Genomic DNA, 18,126 nt, shown 5'->3' with positions numbered 1-18,126 from the left:
AGTAATATTACTTAACCACCGAGGTCATGTGGTGGGTTGAGTTCAGGTCCAGGGTGATCAAGCATAGTCAGTTTCCTTTGAGTTTAACTCTGTAGCTGTCTTTCAAACAGAAGATGCATAATTCACTTAACACAAGGATTTACTTTTACAGATATATTATACCTCTCTTGATGCTCAGTCTTTGTGGTGAGAGCTTAAACCTTAAAAGTAGTCTGATATAATCATCATAACTTAATCACATATAACAGGTGTTTGCTTAAGGCTAGAGGTATGTAATATAAGTATGTATATTTAAGACACTTTCAAATTTACATTTGCACCAGTTTAATTTCAAGAGGCTACTGAAATTATAGCTTTGGATATTTTATGGTGAAATGCTCTTTTTCTAGTAGTATCCTAGAAGACATTGCTTCTCCATACCTTTTTAAACTTTCCAGAGAAGTGGACATACATAGCCTGTCCACATATGGGGAATTCAACTCTTATCCCAACCTGCTCCTGTAATGTTTATCAAATGGTCTCAGTGTTTTAGTAATTGATAAAACTGTACAAGACTTCCTTTCACAGAAGCTGGCAATACTGTTCTTATTTTGGGTAAACTGAGGTGAAGCAGTCAAGTGACTTGCCCAGGCTTACAAAATGAGTGTAAAAGCTGGGAATATACCCAGGGAAGACTCAATCTGCCCTAAATGTTAGGTGACAATTGCTGTTGTACTTTTTTTCTAAGTTAGGTAATTGTCAGTTTTATTAAAGCAATAATTCCAATATTTAATGTTATAAAATTAGTTTGTCATAATGATGGTATCCATCTCTGGTAATATTGGGGAATCAGGCTGACATTTCTTAGCAGGAAAACAGTTTAAGACTCTTAGACGTTTCAGTTTTATCTTGGTTTTATAATCAGTTGTCAGCTTCCAGTTATCCCACTTCACTCTGCCAGTTCTGTTTTTTCTGAGAATGCTTTCCAAAAGAATTCAGAGATGATTATGCAGCAAGAACTGGCAGAGGCTATTAGGGGAAGAGGTGGTGAGTACAGAAGGGGGCTTGAAGACTGACTGCTGATTTCATATGCTTGTTACTGTGGCTTAAGTTAAAATATTTTACCTGAGGTCACTTTAATATAATGGCTTCTATGAACTGTGTGGAATCAAATCACCAATCTTCTCCCACAGAAAAAAATACAGGGCCTTAAAGCAGTTCATTTCAAACTTTCTACTTTATGCAGAGCTTCTCTTCTTCCTCTTAAGATGGCCACTAATAAGCACTGTTAACATTGGACATTGTTACAGGTTCAGTACAAACTGTATACAAGTTGACTTTCGGTACAAGGCATTTTGGATAAACTTGTAGTCTAAACAGATGTTATCTGTACAATATATGTCATTAATGTTAATGGACTTGGATCTAACAGGTTGCTTCCATTTTCACTTGTAGTCAGTCAGGTACCTTTGACAAGATGAGGCAGTCAACATAGTAGTTTCAAAGAGAACTTTTCTTTGTCTTCAGTAAAGCAGAAACTGGTCTTTTGAAACACATGCTGAGATTGACTTTAGCATTTGATAAATGAAAAGTATTCAATATCAAAATTAAAATATTTGTTTGGAGAGTGAGGTCAAGAGACATAGGCTAGGCAAGTATGGTGATATTGACAGTACCTGTAGTGAGCTCAGTCTTCGGGTTGTTAAGGTAGCATCTTCCACCTTGCACTAGGGATGTAAGGGACTAGTAGACCCCCACTGCCTTTATTAGAGGAAGGCAGCAAGGGAGGGGAGCAGGAGTTGGTGCTGGGGGGAGCCAGCTTAAAAGCCAGTTCCCCCCAGCACAGTTTCTGTGGGATGAGGCAGGGACTCATCGGGGAACTGGCAGTGCTTCCGCCTTTGAAATGCAGCGAGAGGGGGGCTCTTGCTACATTTAAAAAGGTGGAGGAGCCCTTATCGACTAATCAAATAGTGGATGCAAATTTCATTGAATATTCAATTAGTTGATAAATGTAAATTTAGCATCCCTACCTTGTACTAGTTCACTTAATTTAAGACAAGTAGAGGAAGTATTGTAGTTTGTTCTCTTCTGCAGTTTTACAAACTTGGAGCTAATGATAAAAGCACAGTGTAGCAATGCATGTTCATTTCACCAAATGAGGCTGCATCAGTGTTTTCATCATACAGTCTTCCACAATATTCTTGCTAGCAAGGTAAAATCATATGGCTTGGATGAATGAACTATAAGGTGGATAGAAATGTGTCTATCGTCGGGCTTAGCGCTCGATAGCTTGATGTCTAGTTGGCAGCCAGTATCAAATGGAGTACCCCCGGAGTAGGTCCTGGAGCTAGTTTTGTTCAACATCTTCATTAATGATCTGAGCTGGTTTGCACCCTCAAGTTTGTGGATGTCACTAAGTTGTAGGGAAAAGTTGATACACTGGAGGGTAGAGATTATGCAAAACAGGTCATGTGATGTCATTGTAAAAGTTGTACTCCATTAAATTTGTGTATCTTATTTTTGAACATCTGTCATTCTTGTATGTGAAGTTAAAAATATGAAGTGTGAATCTGGTTTCAATTTTAAGTGTGCTAATGAGGGCCGTTAGTGATCCTTTAGGAACTCAGTGGCTCGGTAATCAAGTCAGTGACCTGTGAATGGTTTTGTTTTTCCTGTAAGTCCAAGCTGTGGTATTGGAATCCATCTTTAATCTAGTATTTTTCCATGAGAATGGGAAGACAGAACAAAGGGTTCCCCCCCCCTTGGGGAAAGTTTATTTAAGGGATGGAAAGCAAACAGTCTTTTGTCTTCAGCTGGTTTTGGAAATTGCCTCCCCAACCTAAGAGGATACACATGAAGATACCTGGAAACAAAGAAGTATAGTGAAAGGGTGAAGGCAAAGCTGCTGGGCCCAGATGAGAAAAAGATCAGTTCTGACCTGGGATAAGAGTAAGGGTGAGAAATACTGCTTGTAACAGCTATTTTAGTGTACTAAGCTTAGCTAGTGTGTTTTGTTTATTTTAACTTAACTTTGATCAATTTTTATTTGAAATCACTTAAATCCTGCTTTTTATGTTTAATAAAAACACTTTTGTTTAGTATCAAGCCCCGTGTAAATAATTGTTACCAGGAATGGGGGAAGGGAGGCAGACAACCACTGTGTATGTCTCTTTGATAGAGGGCTTCCTCTGTGTAAAACTTTTATACAGAGTAACATAGACTTATTTGGGATTTTGGTCCTTTTTGAGAGCTGGTTTCTGTCATCAGCCCTATAGCTGAGCCCTCCCCAAACTAAAGCAGGCTCAGTGTCATTGTTCTACTGTGGGCAGTGATTACCTCAACTCTGTGCCATGGCTCAGAGAAGATGAGAGCTTCTAGCCCAGCAGGACAGAGTTGTGGGGCATCCCAGAGGGAAGGAAAGTGGGTTCAATGGCTTGATCAGCATACCAGCTGACAATCCCAAAGGGACCTCTGTGATTGAACCTGTAATTGTTGAACAGACTACTTGGAAGAACATAAACTTGAGGCTAGCGGCCTATGCTTGAAAGGTTATAGTAGCCCAGCAGCAGTGCTTCAATATAGGAACTCACTGCAGAACAGGAGGAGTTTGTCCATCAGTGTAGCTAATCTACCTCCCCAAGAGGTTGGTGAAATAATTCTTGTTTTGACCTCATGCTGCATACATAGGTGGCTAGCTAACTCAACTGGCTAGCTAACTGAACTAGGAGTGTGTTTGTAATCTAATGTAAGCCTAGAGTTAGTGGGACTGGAGTCAGCTGACCTCGGTTAGGGAACGAGCTTGAACATCAATATTGTACTTAAAATTTTTCATTGAGAATCAACATTAAGACTTTTCTGACCCGTGCTTGAATGAAGGGCTCTGGTGTTTAGACTGCAGTGTGCAGATCCGAGTCAAAGTAACCGTATCTCAGGGTTCTTAGTGGCCATTGGCACCCTCAGAAATGTGGCAGCTCTAGGACCATATACAATGTGAGAGAACTTTACTGCACACCTTGCATATCACAAGGAAGTTTAATTGGTTAACTGATTAAATATATTGTTTAACCGGTTAACCAATTAAGGAGGGGCAGGTGGAGAGCTGCTCCAGCCCCCACTGGTTAACCTGTCATATCCCTAGGTGGGATCCATTTTCAGTGGAATGGATTGCAGACTGAGGATAGACAGGATTAAGGCAATTGTCCCATGGAATTGTGGGATACTATACCACCTCATTCCTGAGATTTGAGTCAAACGGTACTGCGGCTGCACTGCAAAGCAATAGGGCTCAGACTAGGGACGTTAACTAGCGATTAATTTACCAGTTGAGTAGTGGATGGAATTTTCCTTGACTACTCGACTAGTCGATAGGCACTTCCGCATTCCACCTTTGAACTGTACAGGAGCCCCAGTGGGCCTATATTGCAGTGTAAACATACACCACTCAATGACATAGGGTATTTTCACTCTCATAAGCAATGTAGGAGGGTCAGTTTAACTTTTGAATGTAATCCTTGCATTACTAAATGTCTGTGCTTTAGGTCTTGTATGTAAAATATATTTCTGTAGTTCACAGGATGTGAGGATAAACCTATTAATGAGTATAAAGCACTCAAGTGTTACATGTCACATACATACATAGTAATCACTAGAAACAAAGATAAATTGCCCAAATTTAAATTGCCATTATATCATCCTCAAATAACAAATCTGGAAGATTGTGAGATGCTATTGATTACAGTGTCATATCTGTTGAGTCCAGCTATATATTCATCAGTTGGTGCAGTCCAGGTCATTGCCCATGGAGAAATAAGTAGATGCAAATCTTCTGATGCAAGTTGAATCCAGATAAGACAAAGGACTCTTTATTGTTCCTACACTCTCAGATAACAGCAGTAGCAAGACACAAGTTTTTCACTTACTCATGACCATCATCTTCGGCTTCTCTGGAGAATACATCCTCTTGGATGAAATCCTAGCCACTGTAGGCCATGACTTTATTATTTCCATGTTACTACTGTGCCCTGCTTGGGGTTTGTGGCGGAGCCCCCCGCCCCTGCCCTGCCCTCTCCTCCCCGAGATTAAAGCAGGCCCACCCAACTCGCAGACCCTGAGGCCTGGTCTGGGGGGTTTTAAAGCAGGCCCTGAGGCCTAGTCCAGTAGCCACCATAACAGGCCCTGAGACCTAGTCCACGCCCTGTAGGGTTGGGGTAGGGGGATCCGGGCCCTCCCTCTCCACCGGACCCCAACCCAGGGCCCTAATAGTGGTGGGTGGTTCCCACCACTGGCTCAGCGGAGGGTCCTCCCCGAAATGTGCCGAGCCCACTGCGGTTTTCCCTGCCCCTTGCCCTGGGTTGCTTCCTACCCCAGCCTTGTGGCTGACAGAGGTCCCACCTGGCTTTGCTGGGCTGGCGGCGGCAGCAACGTCAGCCGGTCCCGTCTCTGGGGCAGCAGCGCAGGGGATGTCCACTGCAGAGGGGCGGGCGGCCCCCCGGAGTCGGCGTTGGGGGTGTGCTCGCCCTGGGGATGGTAGCAGCAATAGCGGCGGTCTCTCCGGCTCTGATTCTGGCAGCAGGTCTGGCTACGGCTCTGCAGCTGGGGCTGGAGCTCCTTCCTCCCTGACAGTCCGCCCCAACTGAGCAGCCCGGCAGCCTTTTATAGTGAGGCTGCACTGCGAGCATGCCCGGTAGGGCTGTGGGGGAGGGGCGTATTCTACCCAATAGACGGGCTCCCCTCCCTCCTGCTCAGTGCGGGGCAGGCTAGCCCCGTCACAGGGTTACACAAGTAGGCTAAAGCCTCATCTGGTATAATATTCAGTAATCAGCAGGAAAAAAAAACAAGAATATGTTGCATGGGTGCTCAGAGCTCTACACTCCCATTCAGTTTCAGATTCCTATGAATACCACAATCTTTAAACATCTCAGCAATCTACTACAAGTATTATGATGTTTCAATTGCTATGTAACTTAACATGATTTCTCGCTACTTCAGATAAAGCATTTTTAATACAAGACTCTCTTTCTCTCTGAAGATTAGGATGTATCCTTTGGAGAACAAAGGAAGAAGGAATCATTGGAATGTTCGTGTTCTGCCCTGCTAGGAACACAGAAGCAGGCAGACTGCTGCAGCTAGGGAAGGGCTGGAGAGACTCCTGTGCTGCTTTGACATTCCTTAGCAGTGAGAGCTCACAGAGATACAGGAGAATCCCAGGAAGTACAGGGTTCAGCTCTGCTTTCCCATAACATTGTACTGTGGGATGCTTACCTGCATTGCTTTGCTCTATCTGTCCACAAGGTGCTAGCCATGTGGCCATGAAATGTTGATAATGAGAGCCAGAAAAACTGGTTTGACTGGTTTTCAGTTTTGGAGACTTTTGCATTAGTGGTGTTAAATTTCAATTAATCAGCTAGTCGAGTAGTTGATGGCATTTCCACTGACTACTCAATTAGTCGATAAGGGGTTGGATGGGCTGCGTGCTATCCTGGCTGTGCCTCTACCCTTTTAAATGTAGCAGGAGCAGCCCGCAGCAGCTGCTGTTCATGGTGGATAGGGCTGACCACAGATAGGACTGCTGCCGGAGCAGCCCCTGCCCTGGCTGCCGCCAACGGTGGCTGCTGGACTTGGTGTGAGCTGGACTGGGTAGTCCTAGCTCTCACTGGTCTGGGACGCTGCAACTCTGCATTTTAAATGTAGTAAGAGCTCGACGGCTCTTACTACATTTAAAATGCAGAGCTGCTTTGTGGGTGGCTCATGGAGCCGGCACAAGCTGCTACTGCTCAGTACTGGCTCAAGCTGGCTTCTGGAGTTACCTCTGCTGCAGCTGTTCAGAGTGGTCCTTATTGGCTAATCGTGTAGTTGATACAAGTTGTATTGACTACATAGTTAGCCAGATAACTGCAATTTAACATCCTTAATTCCACTGAAAAGAAAACAGCGAAAGTTATGGAACTCAAAGCATATTATGAAATCCAGAATTTCCATAAACACCATTACAAAATCACCAGCATGCTTTGGGATTTGCAGCATATTACTGTGGAGATAAATAGTGGAGAAGCAGCAGACCTCTGCATTAATATTGCGGAGCTGTGACTGCTGACCATCAAGAAATGTTTGCCCTGTTGACTTCTGTACTATTTATAAACTTTAAGTTCCCAGGACTTCCTTTGGCCCAGACATATGTTGCTTCCCTTCCGATTTTCCAGGGGTGCAATTTGCGTACCTTTTTCCGATAGATCATTGTAGTGTAGACCTAGCCTAGCTCAGCAGGAAAGGGAATCATGGATTTTGTCTCCACCAGCTTTTCTTGGGCCTCTAATTCCTATATGGTGTAGCTCCTCTGGTTGTTGCCCTTGAGAAAAATAGTGCAGACAAAGCTTCAGTGAACTCAGTTACAAATGGTTGAGTTCACGTGAGTCTTGTCTACTCTGCTGCTTCAACCAGCACTACCCACAGCCATAGTGAATTAAAGGCTAAAAACATCAAATGTGGACAAAGCTGTGGATTTCATTTTCCAGTATAATATATGCCATGTGTAACCCTCTCTGTGCCTCTTGTTTTTTCCATCTATATGACTGGTACATTATTTAATATTATTGATATTTGCCCCTGAAGCACAAGAAAGTATTATAGTATAAGGAAGCCTTCACATCTCTGTGTATTCACTTTCCTAGTTATAAGGCTTTTTTATTTTTCATGTAGTATGTTATAACATTTGAAGAGGCAGAGAAAGTAGGTTTTCAGCAGTTATATATCATCTTTGTAGAAATTACCAGTTTCAGAATGGCCTTCTCATATTTTGTTTCAAACTAAGTTTTGCTTATTTCAGGTATTATCAAATATTTTTTTCTCTCTATACCTCTCCATGCTTTCTTTAGCATTTGTAATTTTGATTTCCTCTTAGAAATTTCCACTTTCTCTTTAGAAAACCCTGATTTGTCATCCTTGCATTTTTCATGTTGCTCAACACTAATATGGCAAGTTTATTTTCTTGTTGAAGAAGCTAATAATTGGTAAACATTAATACAATACGGTGAAAAATTAATTTAAACTTTTCTCCCCTTCACTGGTGTCTGAAGTATTTTTATTATGATCCCCATCACTATAGTGTCTGACACTCATGACACTTAGAAAGGAGTGAAATATATTTTTAAAACCCCTTCAAAATTCAGGGTGACTCAGGTGGAGATTGGTAACAAAACCTAAAGCCTTTCCCAGCATCTTCTGAAGCAAGGAAGTACTGTTATGCCCACTTTAAAGAGGGGAAACTGAAGAACAGAAGTACCCAGCCTCTCACAGGAAGTTTATAATGGAGCAGGGAATTGAAGCTGGATTTCTGACTCTAGATTAGCACCTTATCTGTTGCTTATCCTTCCTATATAGGGTTATACAAGTACTCATTGATTTTTTCCAGATCCTGCAGAAAGAGCTTTTTAAAAAGCCCTCTCAGAAATTAGAACATAACATTAAATATTTTTAAAATAATGAATATTGACTATTAAATTACCATGTTTAGTACATGTCAGTTCTTAGGCCTAAACAGATTGTCCCTCTTAATTCATAGATTAATGGGCATAATAATTGAAATATTTTTGTGTGGGTATCTAGTATCATAAATGTGAATTTTAAAATGTGGGTGTAAGGCAATCTATGATAAAAAGAAGGTAAAAGAATGCTATTTTTATTTATAATAGTTTGGAGGTACCCATCTATTATGAAGGGTGGGTACATAAGTTAGGAGCTTGCTAAGGCAGCTTGATTTTAACATTTAAGATGGAACAATGTGGTTCATCAAACATAACATGAATTAAAAGATGTAGTTGAAACTTTTATGGATAGGAAGTGTTTCTTCCATCAGCCATATCAACTTATGCTATTCATATCAGAGACCTTCAAGAATCACCTAAATGTTTCATGAAGTATTATTAGTACTTTACTGTAAGTGAATCATTGCCACCCACTTAGTACTAAATCAGTGCCTCCGAAGATTTAGTGCTACTGGAATTGGATTAAGAGTATTCATTGGATTCCCACATGGAAGCTGAACCGTGTAGAAGACTTTTGGCTTTGAGTTTCGTTATGGCACACTTTACCAATAGTAAAGTTTCCTTTAAAGTATATTATTAAAAATTGCTTCTAGATACAAGTTCCAAATTTGCTTATTGTATTCATTTAAACTTTCCAATGTAAGAGTTTAGAAAGTGTTGCCGTTTTTGTCTGATCTCTTGTGATACACTAAAATCGGTGCTATTTTATACAATGATAGTGCCATCCTTCATTAAGAAAGGGAAAGCATAAAGCATGTCAATGTAACAGACTGAGTTAACCAGGAAAAAGACTGAAGCCAAGGAAAAGTACTATGGCCAAAATTATAATGTAACCATACTAGCTTTAATTAAATAATGAAATGGTATCACTGGGTGAAATTTTGAACGTGACCAAAAAAGTAGAGAGACTCTGCTGTTTGAGTAAATTGTCATTACTGTTCTGTTCTTGTGCAGGTTGCTTTGCTGTTGAAAACATAATTTAGTTCCCCCACTCCTCTAGACTCCATGCTTTGAGACAAAGGAGGAACTTGGAATTCTGAAATGAAGATGGAGGCAGTGGGAAAAGTAGAAGAACTCGACTCAGAAGTCTCACCAAAACTTGCAGAAAAACAAGAGGCAGATGGACCTATAGAACTAGACACACATGCTCAGAAAGATGGTGTGCCCATTGTAGCAGATTCGGTGGTGCTCTCCTCAATGCCATGCTTACTGATGGAACTGAGACGGGACTCCTCCGAGTCTCAGTTAGCTTCTACAGAGAGTGATAAGCCAACTGCAGGCCGAATTTATGAGAGTGACTCTTCTAATCACTGCATGCTTTCACCTTCTTCCAGTGGGCATTTGGCTGATTCAGATACACTGTCTTCCGCAGAAGAGAATGAGCCCTGTCAGGCTGAAGCTCCCGTAGAGGGAGACCCTTCTGGAGTTTCTGGGGCTGCACTTGGAAGAAAATCTAGACGATCCAGGTCTGAAAGTGAAACATCAACTATGGCTGCCAAGAAAAATCGACAGTCTAGTGATAAGCAGAATGGACGAGTCACCAAGGTAAAAGGTCATCGGAGCCAAAAGCACAAAGAGAGAATCCGGCTATTAAGACAGAAACGGGAGGCAGCTGCTCGTAAGAAATACAACCTGCTGCAGGACAGCAGTACCAGTGATAGTGACCTGACCTGTGACTCAAGCACGAGTTCATCAGAAGATGATGAAGAGGTTTCAGGGAGCAGCAAGACAATCACTGCAGAGATACCAGGTAGAGGATGTTTTTTAAACTGAACTGTAAACCGCCTGACATCGTTTCTCAGTTGTCATGCTAAATTAGATGAGTGACACTTGAGAAAAAACAGGAGAACTGCAGCTCTGTGTAAATTTGAAGACTGCAGTGTATTAACAAGACATGGCAAAATTTATAATCTGTTCTGAGGTTTTCAGTGCTCTTTTGCACAACAGTAAATTGTACAGGTAAATTGTAGAAGAGATGATCTTAAATCTTGGAATTTTCAGATTTTTCTTTGTAAACTTATATGAACTCTTATCAGTGCTGGTTGGATGGTAATAATATAACAGCCTAATTAGGCAATACATTATCAAAATGTGGGCAACTGTGCTTTAATATACTACAAGAGCGCTTCTGCATCAGTATTTAAAATAACATGGCATATCAAATGTGCACTTTACCACAAGGCCCCATTTTCCAGTGTTGCACTTACACTGTGCTTTCAGCTCTACTTTTCAAAGTATACGTTTACTTAATTTTTTTAAAAATTACATTCATGCAAATTGCAACTGCACACTTACTTTATTGCTTAAATAAGAGCTATTTGTACATCTTCCAAATTGTCCCCACTACTTCTATCTCAGAATTGTAGGAGTAGGCCAATTCCATTCTTCTATGAATCTATAATTTTTATATTTCTGAATTCTCTAATATATCCATGTTAAGAAGCTGGATGCAGCAAATTACAGGGGCATTCTCATGACTTTAGCAGAAAAAAGTTCTTAAAGTTTCTCATCTGGTTAGTCTTCAGAATTCAATTGGCCCAAATACCATAGTCAGGGTTATGTGTAAGCTATTTTTCCAATATTCTATACCTCAAAACCTTCATCGTATGGCAACCGTAAAAATAAAATGTAAAAATAACATTTTTGCCACTCTTTCCTGGGTGTATCTGCTCCCCCTTTCTGCTAAGTAAAGAGCATGTTTGGGGGATAAACCGTGTGCTAAATAACAGCATATTCCAGTAGTTTAAAGGAAAATTGTAGTGTCTTAATAACTTTAACAGTTAAAAGAAAATATATATATATATATATATATATATATATATATATATATATATATATATATATAAATAAAAAGATTACTTTTTACATAAAGTTTTCAAATAGTTGTATCTATTTCAACTTTAATGGTGAATGGTGCTGGTCTGTCTGCTTGAAAAAACTGATACCTTGTTTGTTCTCTGTAAGGCTGTACCTCTTCGCTAGTATATAGGTTGAATACATGAAATGCAATTTATCATTGGAAGGTATTGAAAAGGTACAAGACTTCCATGATTACGTGGTTAGTTCTGTTTTTATTTAAAAAACAGATTTAATAGTGGTTCAGTAGCTACATTTACCAATTAAAATAGTACAATTTAACTGATAGCTTTGACAGTCACTTGTCTCATAATTTAGTATTTTTAGTGTTCTTAGTGCTTGAGGCCTGATCCAAAGTCCATTGAGGACTCCCATTGATTTTGGTGGGCTTTGATCAGATCTTTCAGAACAAACAAATAGTTCAGAGCCAGTTTTTTCGAAGGTATTTAGGTGCCTAAAATTGCAGGAAAGTCGTCTGGGGTTTTCTAAAGCATCTAGCTCCCATTGATTGCAATGGAAGGTAGGTGCCTATGAATTTTTGAAACCCCACTCATCACCTTGCTGTGTCTTTAGGTGCCTACGTGCCTTTGTAAATTTAGCCCTCAGGCCTGAACCTAAGGAACTTGCATTATAAGAGCCTAATCCACTGTCCATTGAAATCAAGGGAAAGACTTTCATTGACCTCAGTGGATATTGCCTCAGGGCCTAATTTTGCATGTGACACAAGCAGTGAGGATTCAAAACAGTAGGAGATAATACGAACCAGCATATCTTATTTTATATCCCATGTGTTTCTCTTTGATTATTCTTTTTTAGAAATGTTTAAGACATACTTCATCTTTTCAATGAATCATTGCTAATTAGGTGCAGTGATTAGAATATATTCTTTCACATTTCAGTTACCCTTTAAATGAGAAGGGTCATGATCAAGATGTTCCAGATTGCATCCTACTGCTGTATGTAGACTACTGAAAATTAATAAATTTAATAGGTGTACTTGAATCTGACCTGAATTTCCAGCTCTCTCATTGTAGGTGGCTTCATAATGATCTGTCATGACTTCCTTTACTTAAAATAAATATTTAATTCTGCTCAATCCTTCTTTGAATTGGGTGAACTTGTTTTTGTTAAAGTCCTCAATATTTAACTTAATAGAGACCACTGAGAGAGCAGAAAGTTGACACTGTATTGTGAACAAGACCCTCTAAAGACTTAAAAAATGAAAGACCACTCAGACACTAGTACAGGACAGCCAAAAGTGTAGCTCAGAATCCCAAGTTCAGCCCATATTTACCCTTATGAGGTTAAAGCTCATCAACTTCAGGGTTAATTGCTCCTGCACTTCAGTAATAAGAAAATACTGTGCATTTATCAAGAGAAGTATGAGGCCAAGACTATACTAGCAAGTTACTGCAGCAATAAATCAGCCCCCAGTGCTATAGCTTTTGAGGTGTTCTCACTGGCAAGGCACTTAGTACACCCTAGTTCTGCAGTTGCTATGCTTTATATAAACCACCTTAATGAGAAGTGTAGAGCTTGCTGTGCTCTGCATACAGCACTGGGGTGCCAGTGTGGATACTGTGGTGTAGTACTATATCGTGACTGGCCTCCGGCATTCTTCCTGTTCTTGCCCCTCTGGTCATGTTTGAACTCTACTGACTTGCTGTCATGTGACCAGCCCTCAGACCTGTCCTTTGCTGCCTTTTTGAAATTTGAAAGTCCCCTTCCTGTTTGCTCGGCAATGCTTGGTATGTTTTCAGCGCATCTTTCCAGCTGGCCTTGCCTGCTTCACACACCAGGAGATCCCCTGCTTGGATTTATGTTGAGGTGCTGGACCTCATCAGCATTTGGGGAGAGGAGGCAGTTCGGTCCTAGCTGTGCTCCATCTGTAGGAATTAATGATACCTACGGGAAGATCTCCAGATGCATGACTGAGAGGGGCCATGACTGGGATGCGCTGCAGTGCAGAGTTAAAGTGAAGATGCTCAGAAACACCTACCACAAAGCTGAGGAAGCAAATGACCACTTTGGTACTGCACCCATGACCTGCTGGTTCTTCAAAGAGCTGGATGAAATACTTGGAGGTGACTCCACCTCAGTTCTGACAACCTTGGTGGATACTTTGAGACCTCAGGCCATCGCACAGTGGACTGGGCCAGGAAAAAGATATTGTGGATGAGTGTGCAGAGGGAAAGGGGGACCCAGAGCCAGAGGATGACTCATCATCCACAGATGCAGTAAGGATCTGTTTTGTACTCATGATGAGGCGAGCCAGTTGCAGCAGTCAGAGGCTGTGAAGGATGTGCTTGGTAAGTGGGTTTGATTTCTGGAAGCGTTGGAGTGACTTGCTGGGAGTGGGTTACAGAAAGGAGGCTTGGTTCCGTGTGCTGCTGGGCTGTTCAGATGCTGAACAGGGTGTTGATGCAATCTCTTGCTTCATTGTAATTTGCCCCACAGATCTCATCGAAAGTGTCATGCAGCTGCTGGGCCAGGTGTCTTCATACATTTGTTGGCAGCACAACTGTGCTCCCTGTCCCATGAAGGCTGACATTCCGTTGACACTATACCATCAGTGTGGGGGTGGGGACGTCACTTCAGGGGTGTTCCAGGACAGAATCCACAGTTGAGTAAAAGGACCCTCTTTTGTTTCCTTGCTCACTAAGCAGCAAATTGTCTTCTAGGTTAAACACAGCCTGTGGAAATTGAGTGGCTATTACTAATGATCAGGGTCTCCTGGCAGTCTTTCCCCAAGTCACACTTGCCCAGAGTTCAGTATGACCCCATATGAATGAAAACCCCTGCTCCCTGGCATGCATAAAAATCCCTGCCTCGGTGCACCAAGGAGCTCCCCTGCCACAGTGGTGAGCTCACCATTGTGGGGTTCCTGTATCTTATGTGCACTTGCTCTGGGACAGTAAGTCACTACTAGGTGTGTCAACAGTTCTTGTGTTGTCAATGGTTCAGGACAGTGCTATGTCTAGTATTTCAGTGGACCCTTTCTAACATGTTGCATTTGTGCCTTGACAGAGCTGATGTTGGCATGCCAGTCTGAAGTGATATTGCCTGTGGAGAGGCTCCTGAAGGATTCGAGGAGTTTGTATGACATCCTGAGTCACGCTGCTGCTGAGTAGAAAGAATTGAAGTAGTGGAGGGAGCAGAGAGAGAGTATGGAGCAGCTCTGGAACATTATGGAGTGACAAGCAGAATACACTGCACATTGCTAGCACTTCAGATGCAGCAACTGTGTGAGTGGCCCCCCTGCAGCTCGTGTCCCAAAATTGTTTTCCATACACCTCTCTGTCACCACCAATGCTATTTGGCCACCTCCTTGTCCCCAGGTGGCACCTGCTGCACTCCACATCTTGCCCCCTCAATCTCCTTCCATGCAGACTACCACAGGCTCCTGATGCACTTATCTCCCAGCAAAGTGCAGTTTAGAGCTGATGAATTGCAGCCCTCCTTGCACAGCACATCAGATGACAAAGCTACTCTTGAGACATGCCTCAGCACCTGCGTCTCCGCCCTTCCCTTCCTGTCTCCCATCAAGTGCAGATGTTCATGTGTTCACACGTAAACTTGTGTGCTTCACGTGTTCTACATTTACTGTTTTTAATAAATGAAATTCATGTGTTTCAAAGCAGTCTTTATTCCATTGCAAGCAAGCAAGTGTGCCCTAGCAAAGCTAGTGCATATGTGGCACTTAGCACTAATCAGAATAACCAAGTGGCAATGCAGCCACTGCACTCCCAAGCATTGCAACAAGTTTTACTGACTTTCAGCATTGGATTGCTGCTTCAAGGCATCCCTGATCCCTGTGGCCCCACACTGTGCTCCTCTAATAGGCCTGGTCTCGGGCTGTTCAAACTCTGCTTCCAAGAGCAAAGCCTTAGCAGTCCAGCTCTGACTGAAGCTTTCACCTTCTCTTTGCAAATATTATGGAGGGTACAGCACGTAGCAATAATTATAGGGAGGATATCATCGGCTAGGTCCAGTGTTTCATACAAACAACACCTGTAGGCTTTCAGATGGCCAAAAGCACACTACACAGTCATTCTGCACCTGCTGAGCCTGTTAACGAGCCTTGGAAGCAGCAATGAGTGCTTCAGTGTGTATAGCTTCATGAGCCATGATATTAAGGGGTGGGCAGGGTCTCTCCAAAGATCACAATGGGCATTTCCGCTTCTCCCACAGTGATCTTCTGGTCTGGGGAGAAAGTCCCTGCTTGCTGCTTCCTGAACAGGTCAGTGTTCTGAAAGATGGGAGCATCATGCAGCTTTCCACATCACCTTGTTGATGTCAGTGAAACACCCACGATGATCCACAAATACCTGTAGAACCATGGAGAAACATCTCTTGCAGCTAATATACTCAGACTAGGTGGTCTGGTGCCAGATTTGGAATGTGTTCTTTCTATCATCCCACTGCAGTTTTGGAAGCCCATCGGTGCAAAGCCATCCATAGTTTCACAAACGTAGCCCAGAGTCAGTCTTTCAGAGCAGGATGCAATTGATGGCCCTGCACACTTCAGTCAGCATGATTCCAGCTGTCGACTTTCACTCCAAAATGATTGGCGACTGAGCAAAAATTGTCTGGAGTAGCCAGCTTCCACAGTGTGGTCACACGCTTCTCCACTGACAGGGCAGCTCTCATTCTCATGTCCTTGCGCCTCGGGTTCAGAAGGAGCTCAGCCCACTGTCCCATGAATGACTTCCATCATCTGAAAGTTCTGCAGCTATTGTCATGCAAGCCTGGGAGGATGAGCAATACGATTCCACAACTTGTTTCCTGAGTTCAAAAGTGGCATTCCATTTTGGTCAGCACCTCCATCAATGCCACAAGAAATCTCGTGTCATACATACAATGCATGGACTCCTCATTGTCACTTTGAAAATTCAGGGATAACTCGACTGCCATTCATGACATGTTTATTGAGACGGATCAGCATTTTCGTTAACTGCAGGGGATCCTTTCTCACAAACTGAAGAGGCAGAGTGCACAGCACAGAAGCAGTTAAAAGATGGTGCCAAATGCGGACTGAAGTGCAGGGGTTTCTGGGATGCGAAACAATGCACCACTGGACATTGTGACAGGACTCAGGATGCCCTGCACCTATCCTGTGTCTTCCCACAAATCTCTGCAGTACAAGAGGAAAAAGTGCTCTGTGGAATAGCTGCCTAGAGTGCCCTGTTCTGAAAGCTGCTGCAGGTGTCTCAAGTGTGGTCACACTACTGCACAGGTGGCTGACAGTGTGGACACCAACAGCATTTTCACTGCTGTGCATCATCAGTAGCATTGTAAATGCTGACGCTTCACATCTGTCAGTTTAGACAAGGCCTAAGAATGAGCATATGTGTTGATTTGTAATTTTGAATATTTCTGAACTCCTTATGCAAATGAGTTATGACACTAACTCAATGTAAACCTCAGTGTCATAAAGCTTGGATGCTCTTGCACAAACAAGTTATTGTTTCGAGATTGGTTCAGCAGCTTACCATAGACAGTTTTGCAGAAATGTCGAGTCATAAGCATGAAAAATAATCACACCACCAAAGCTGCTCCAAGATTATAACTTTTGTTATAGGTGTTTTTCTTTGCACAGTTAGAGATGCAGTAAAAAAGAATAAAATATTGCTACTGTCGTTCATCAAAATGTACAATTATTTTATAGTTATATGGAAAATAGTTTTTTAAACCTGTGAGCGTTATACTGATTTTCAAACTATGCTTAGTAGGATACAATTGGGTCTTAAATGCTAAAGGATGTCACTGAGCATCTTCCATTTTAAGAGTTCAGATAAGTAATTTTTTAACCCCATAATATGATTGCTTTTGCAGAGAGTTTGAGATGATTACTAAACAATCTTGCAAGCTTTCATCCCTTCTCTCAAACACACGATTTCTGACTCAGACTATTTTGTAATCAAAATTCATTTCTCACTGCTAATTTGCAAACCTGATAATGCTTGCTGATAAACTATTAGCGATCTTATTTGACTTTTCAGCAGTTATAGCTGTTAGTGAGTTTACATTGCAAAACTAGATTCTGTGTTGCAATATTCTTGAATATTTTAACTTTTTCCTTGACGCATTACAGTTACTGTTCCACATCCATTGAAGTCATTGAGAAGTTTTTCATTTACTTCAGTGGGCCTTCAGCTGGACTCCAGTCCAATAAACTACAGTGGCTTGTTAATGCAAATTGAGATGCCTCTATTGTATTTTAAAGTTTGAACATCAATATTAGTATCCAAGAATCCTAAATAATTCTTGGATACTAGATGGCATCCTCTTTTGGCAAAAGAGAATAATTTGTAGCGAGCACTGATAAAATATGGTACAGGAGATTCTGCTAGCACTTGTGTTTTTTGTTTAGGGTTTTGTTCTTTGTGGATTTCAAATTTGACTGTACAGATTTTCTCCGGAGAAAAAAAAATTAAATGTAAATGATCCTAAGAATCAATAGTTTGCTTAAAACAATTTGACTCTTCTTAAATTATGGAAATATAATACAAAAATAATATTGTTCCAGACATTATTGTGCTCTGCAACAAATCAACAACAGGTTTGAATGTTTGAAAGGGCATTAATCCAGATTTTAGGTTAATATATTTGGGGAATGTTAAAAACTGAAATATTAAAGTTGGAAAAGTTGCCATTTCATATGTACTAATTACCAGTATATTTAATTTTAATATGCAGGACTTTCTAACAGATAATGCAATTTACATTTGTACAGAGGGCCAGCTCAAAA

At 41.5% G+C, this 18,126-nt stretch overlaps 1 protein-coding gene across 3 annotated transcripts in view; it reads left to right on the top strand.

Moving 5' to 3' along the window:
* Window positions 1-18,126, top strand: part of ARK2N (arkadia (RNF111) N-terminal like PKA signaling regulator 2N) — a 64,839-nt gene that overhangs the window by 9,788 nt on the left and 36,925 nt on the right. For all 3 annotated transcript variants that reach the window (XM_075932729.2, XM_089779461.1, XM_075932730.2), the window contains one exon: window positions 9,474-10,269. In XM_075932729.2, coding sequence (XP_075788844.1) covers window positions 9,561-10,269 — 709 coding nt within the window. In that variant the 5' untranslated portion in view covers window positions 9,474-9,560. The remainder of the gene's footprint in view (window positions 1-9,473; window positions 10,270-18,126) is intronic.

This window comes from Pelodiscus sinensis, chromosome 6 (genome assembly GCF_052426305.1).
Source record: "Pelodiscus sinensis isolate ZL-2025 chromosome 6, ASM5242630v1, whole genome shotgun sequence".
NCBI lineage: Eukaryota > Metazoa > Chordata > Testudines > Trionychidae > Pelodiscus > Pelodiscus sinensis.
This window is presented reverse-complemented; position numbering and strand designations above follow the sequence as displayed.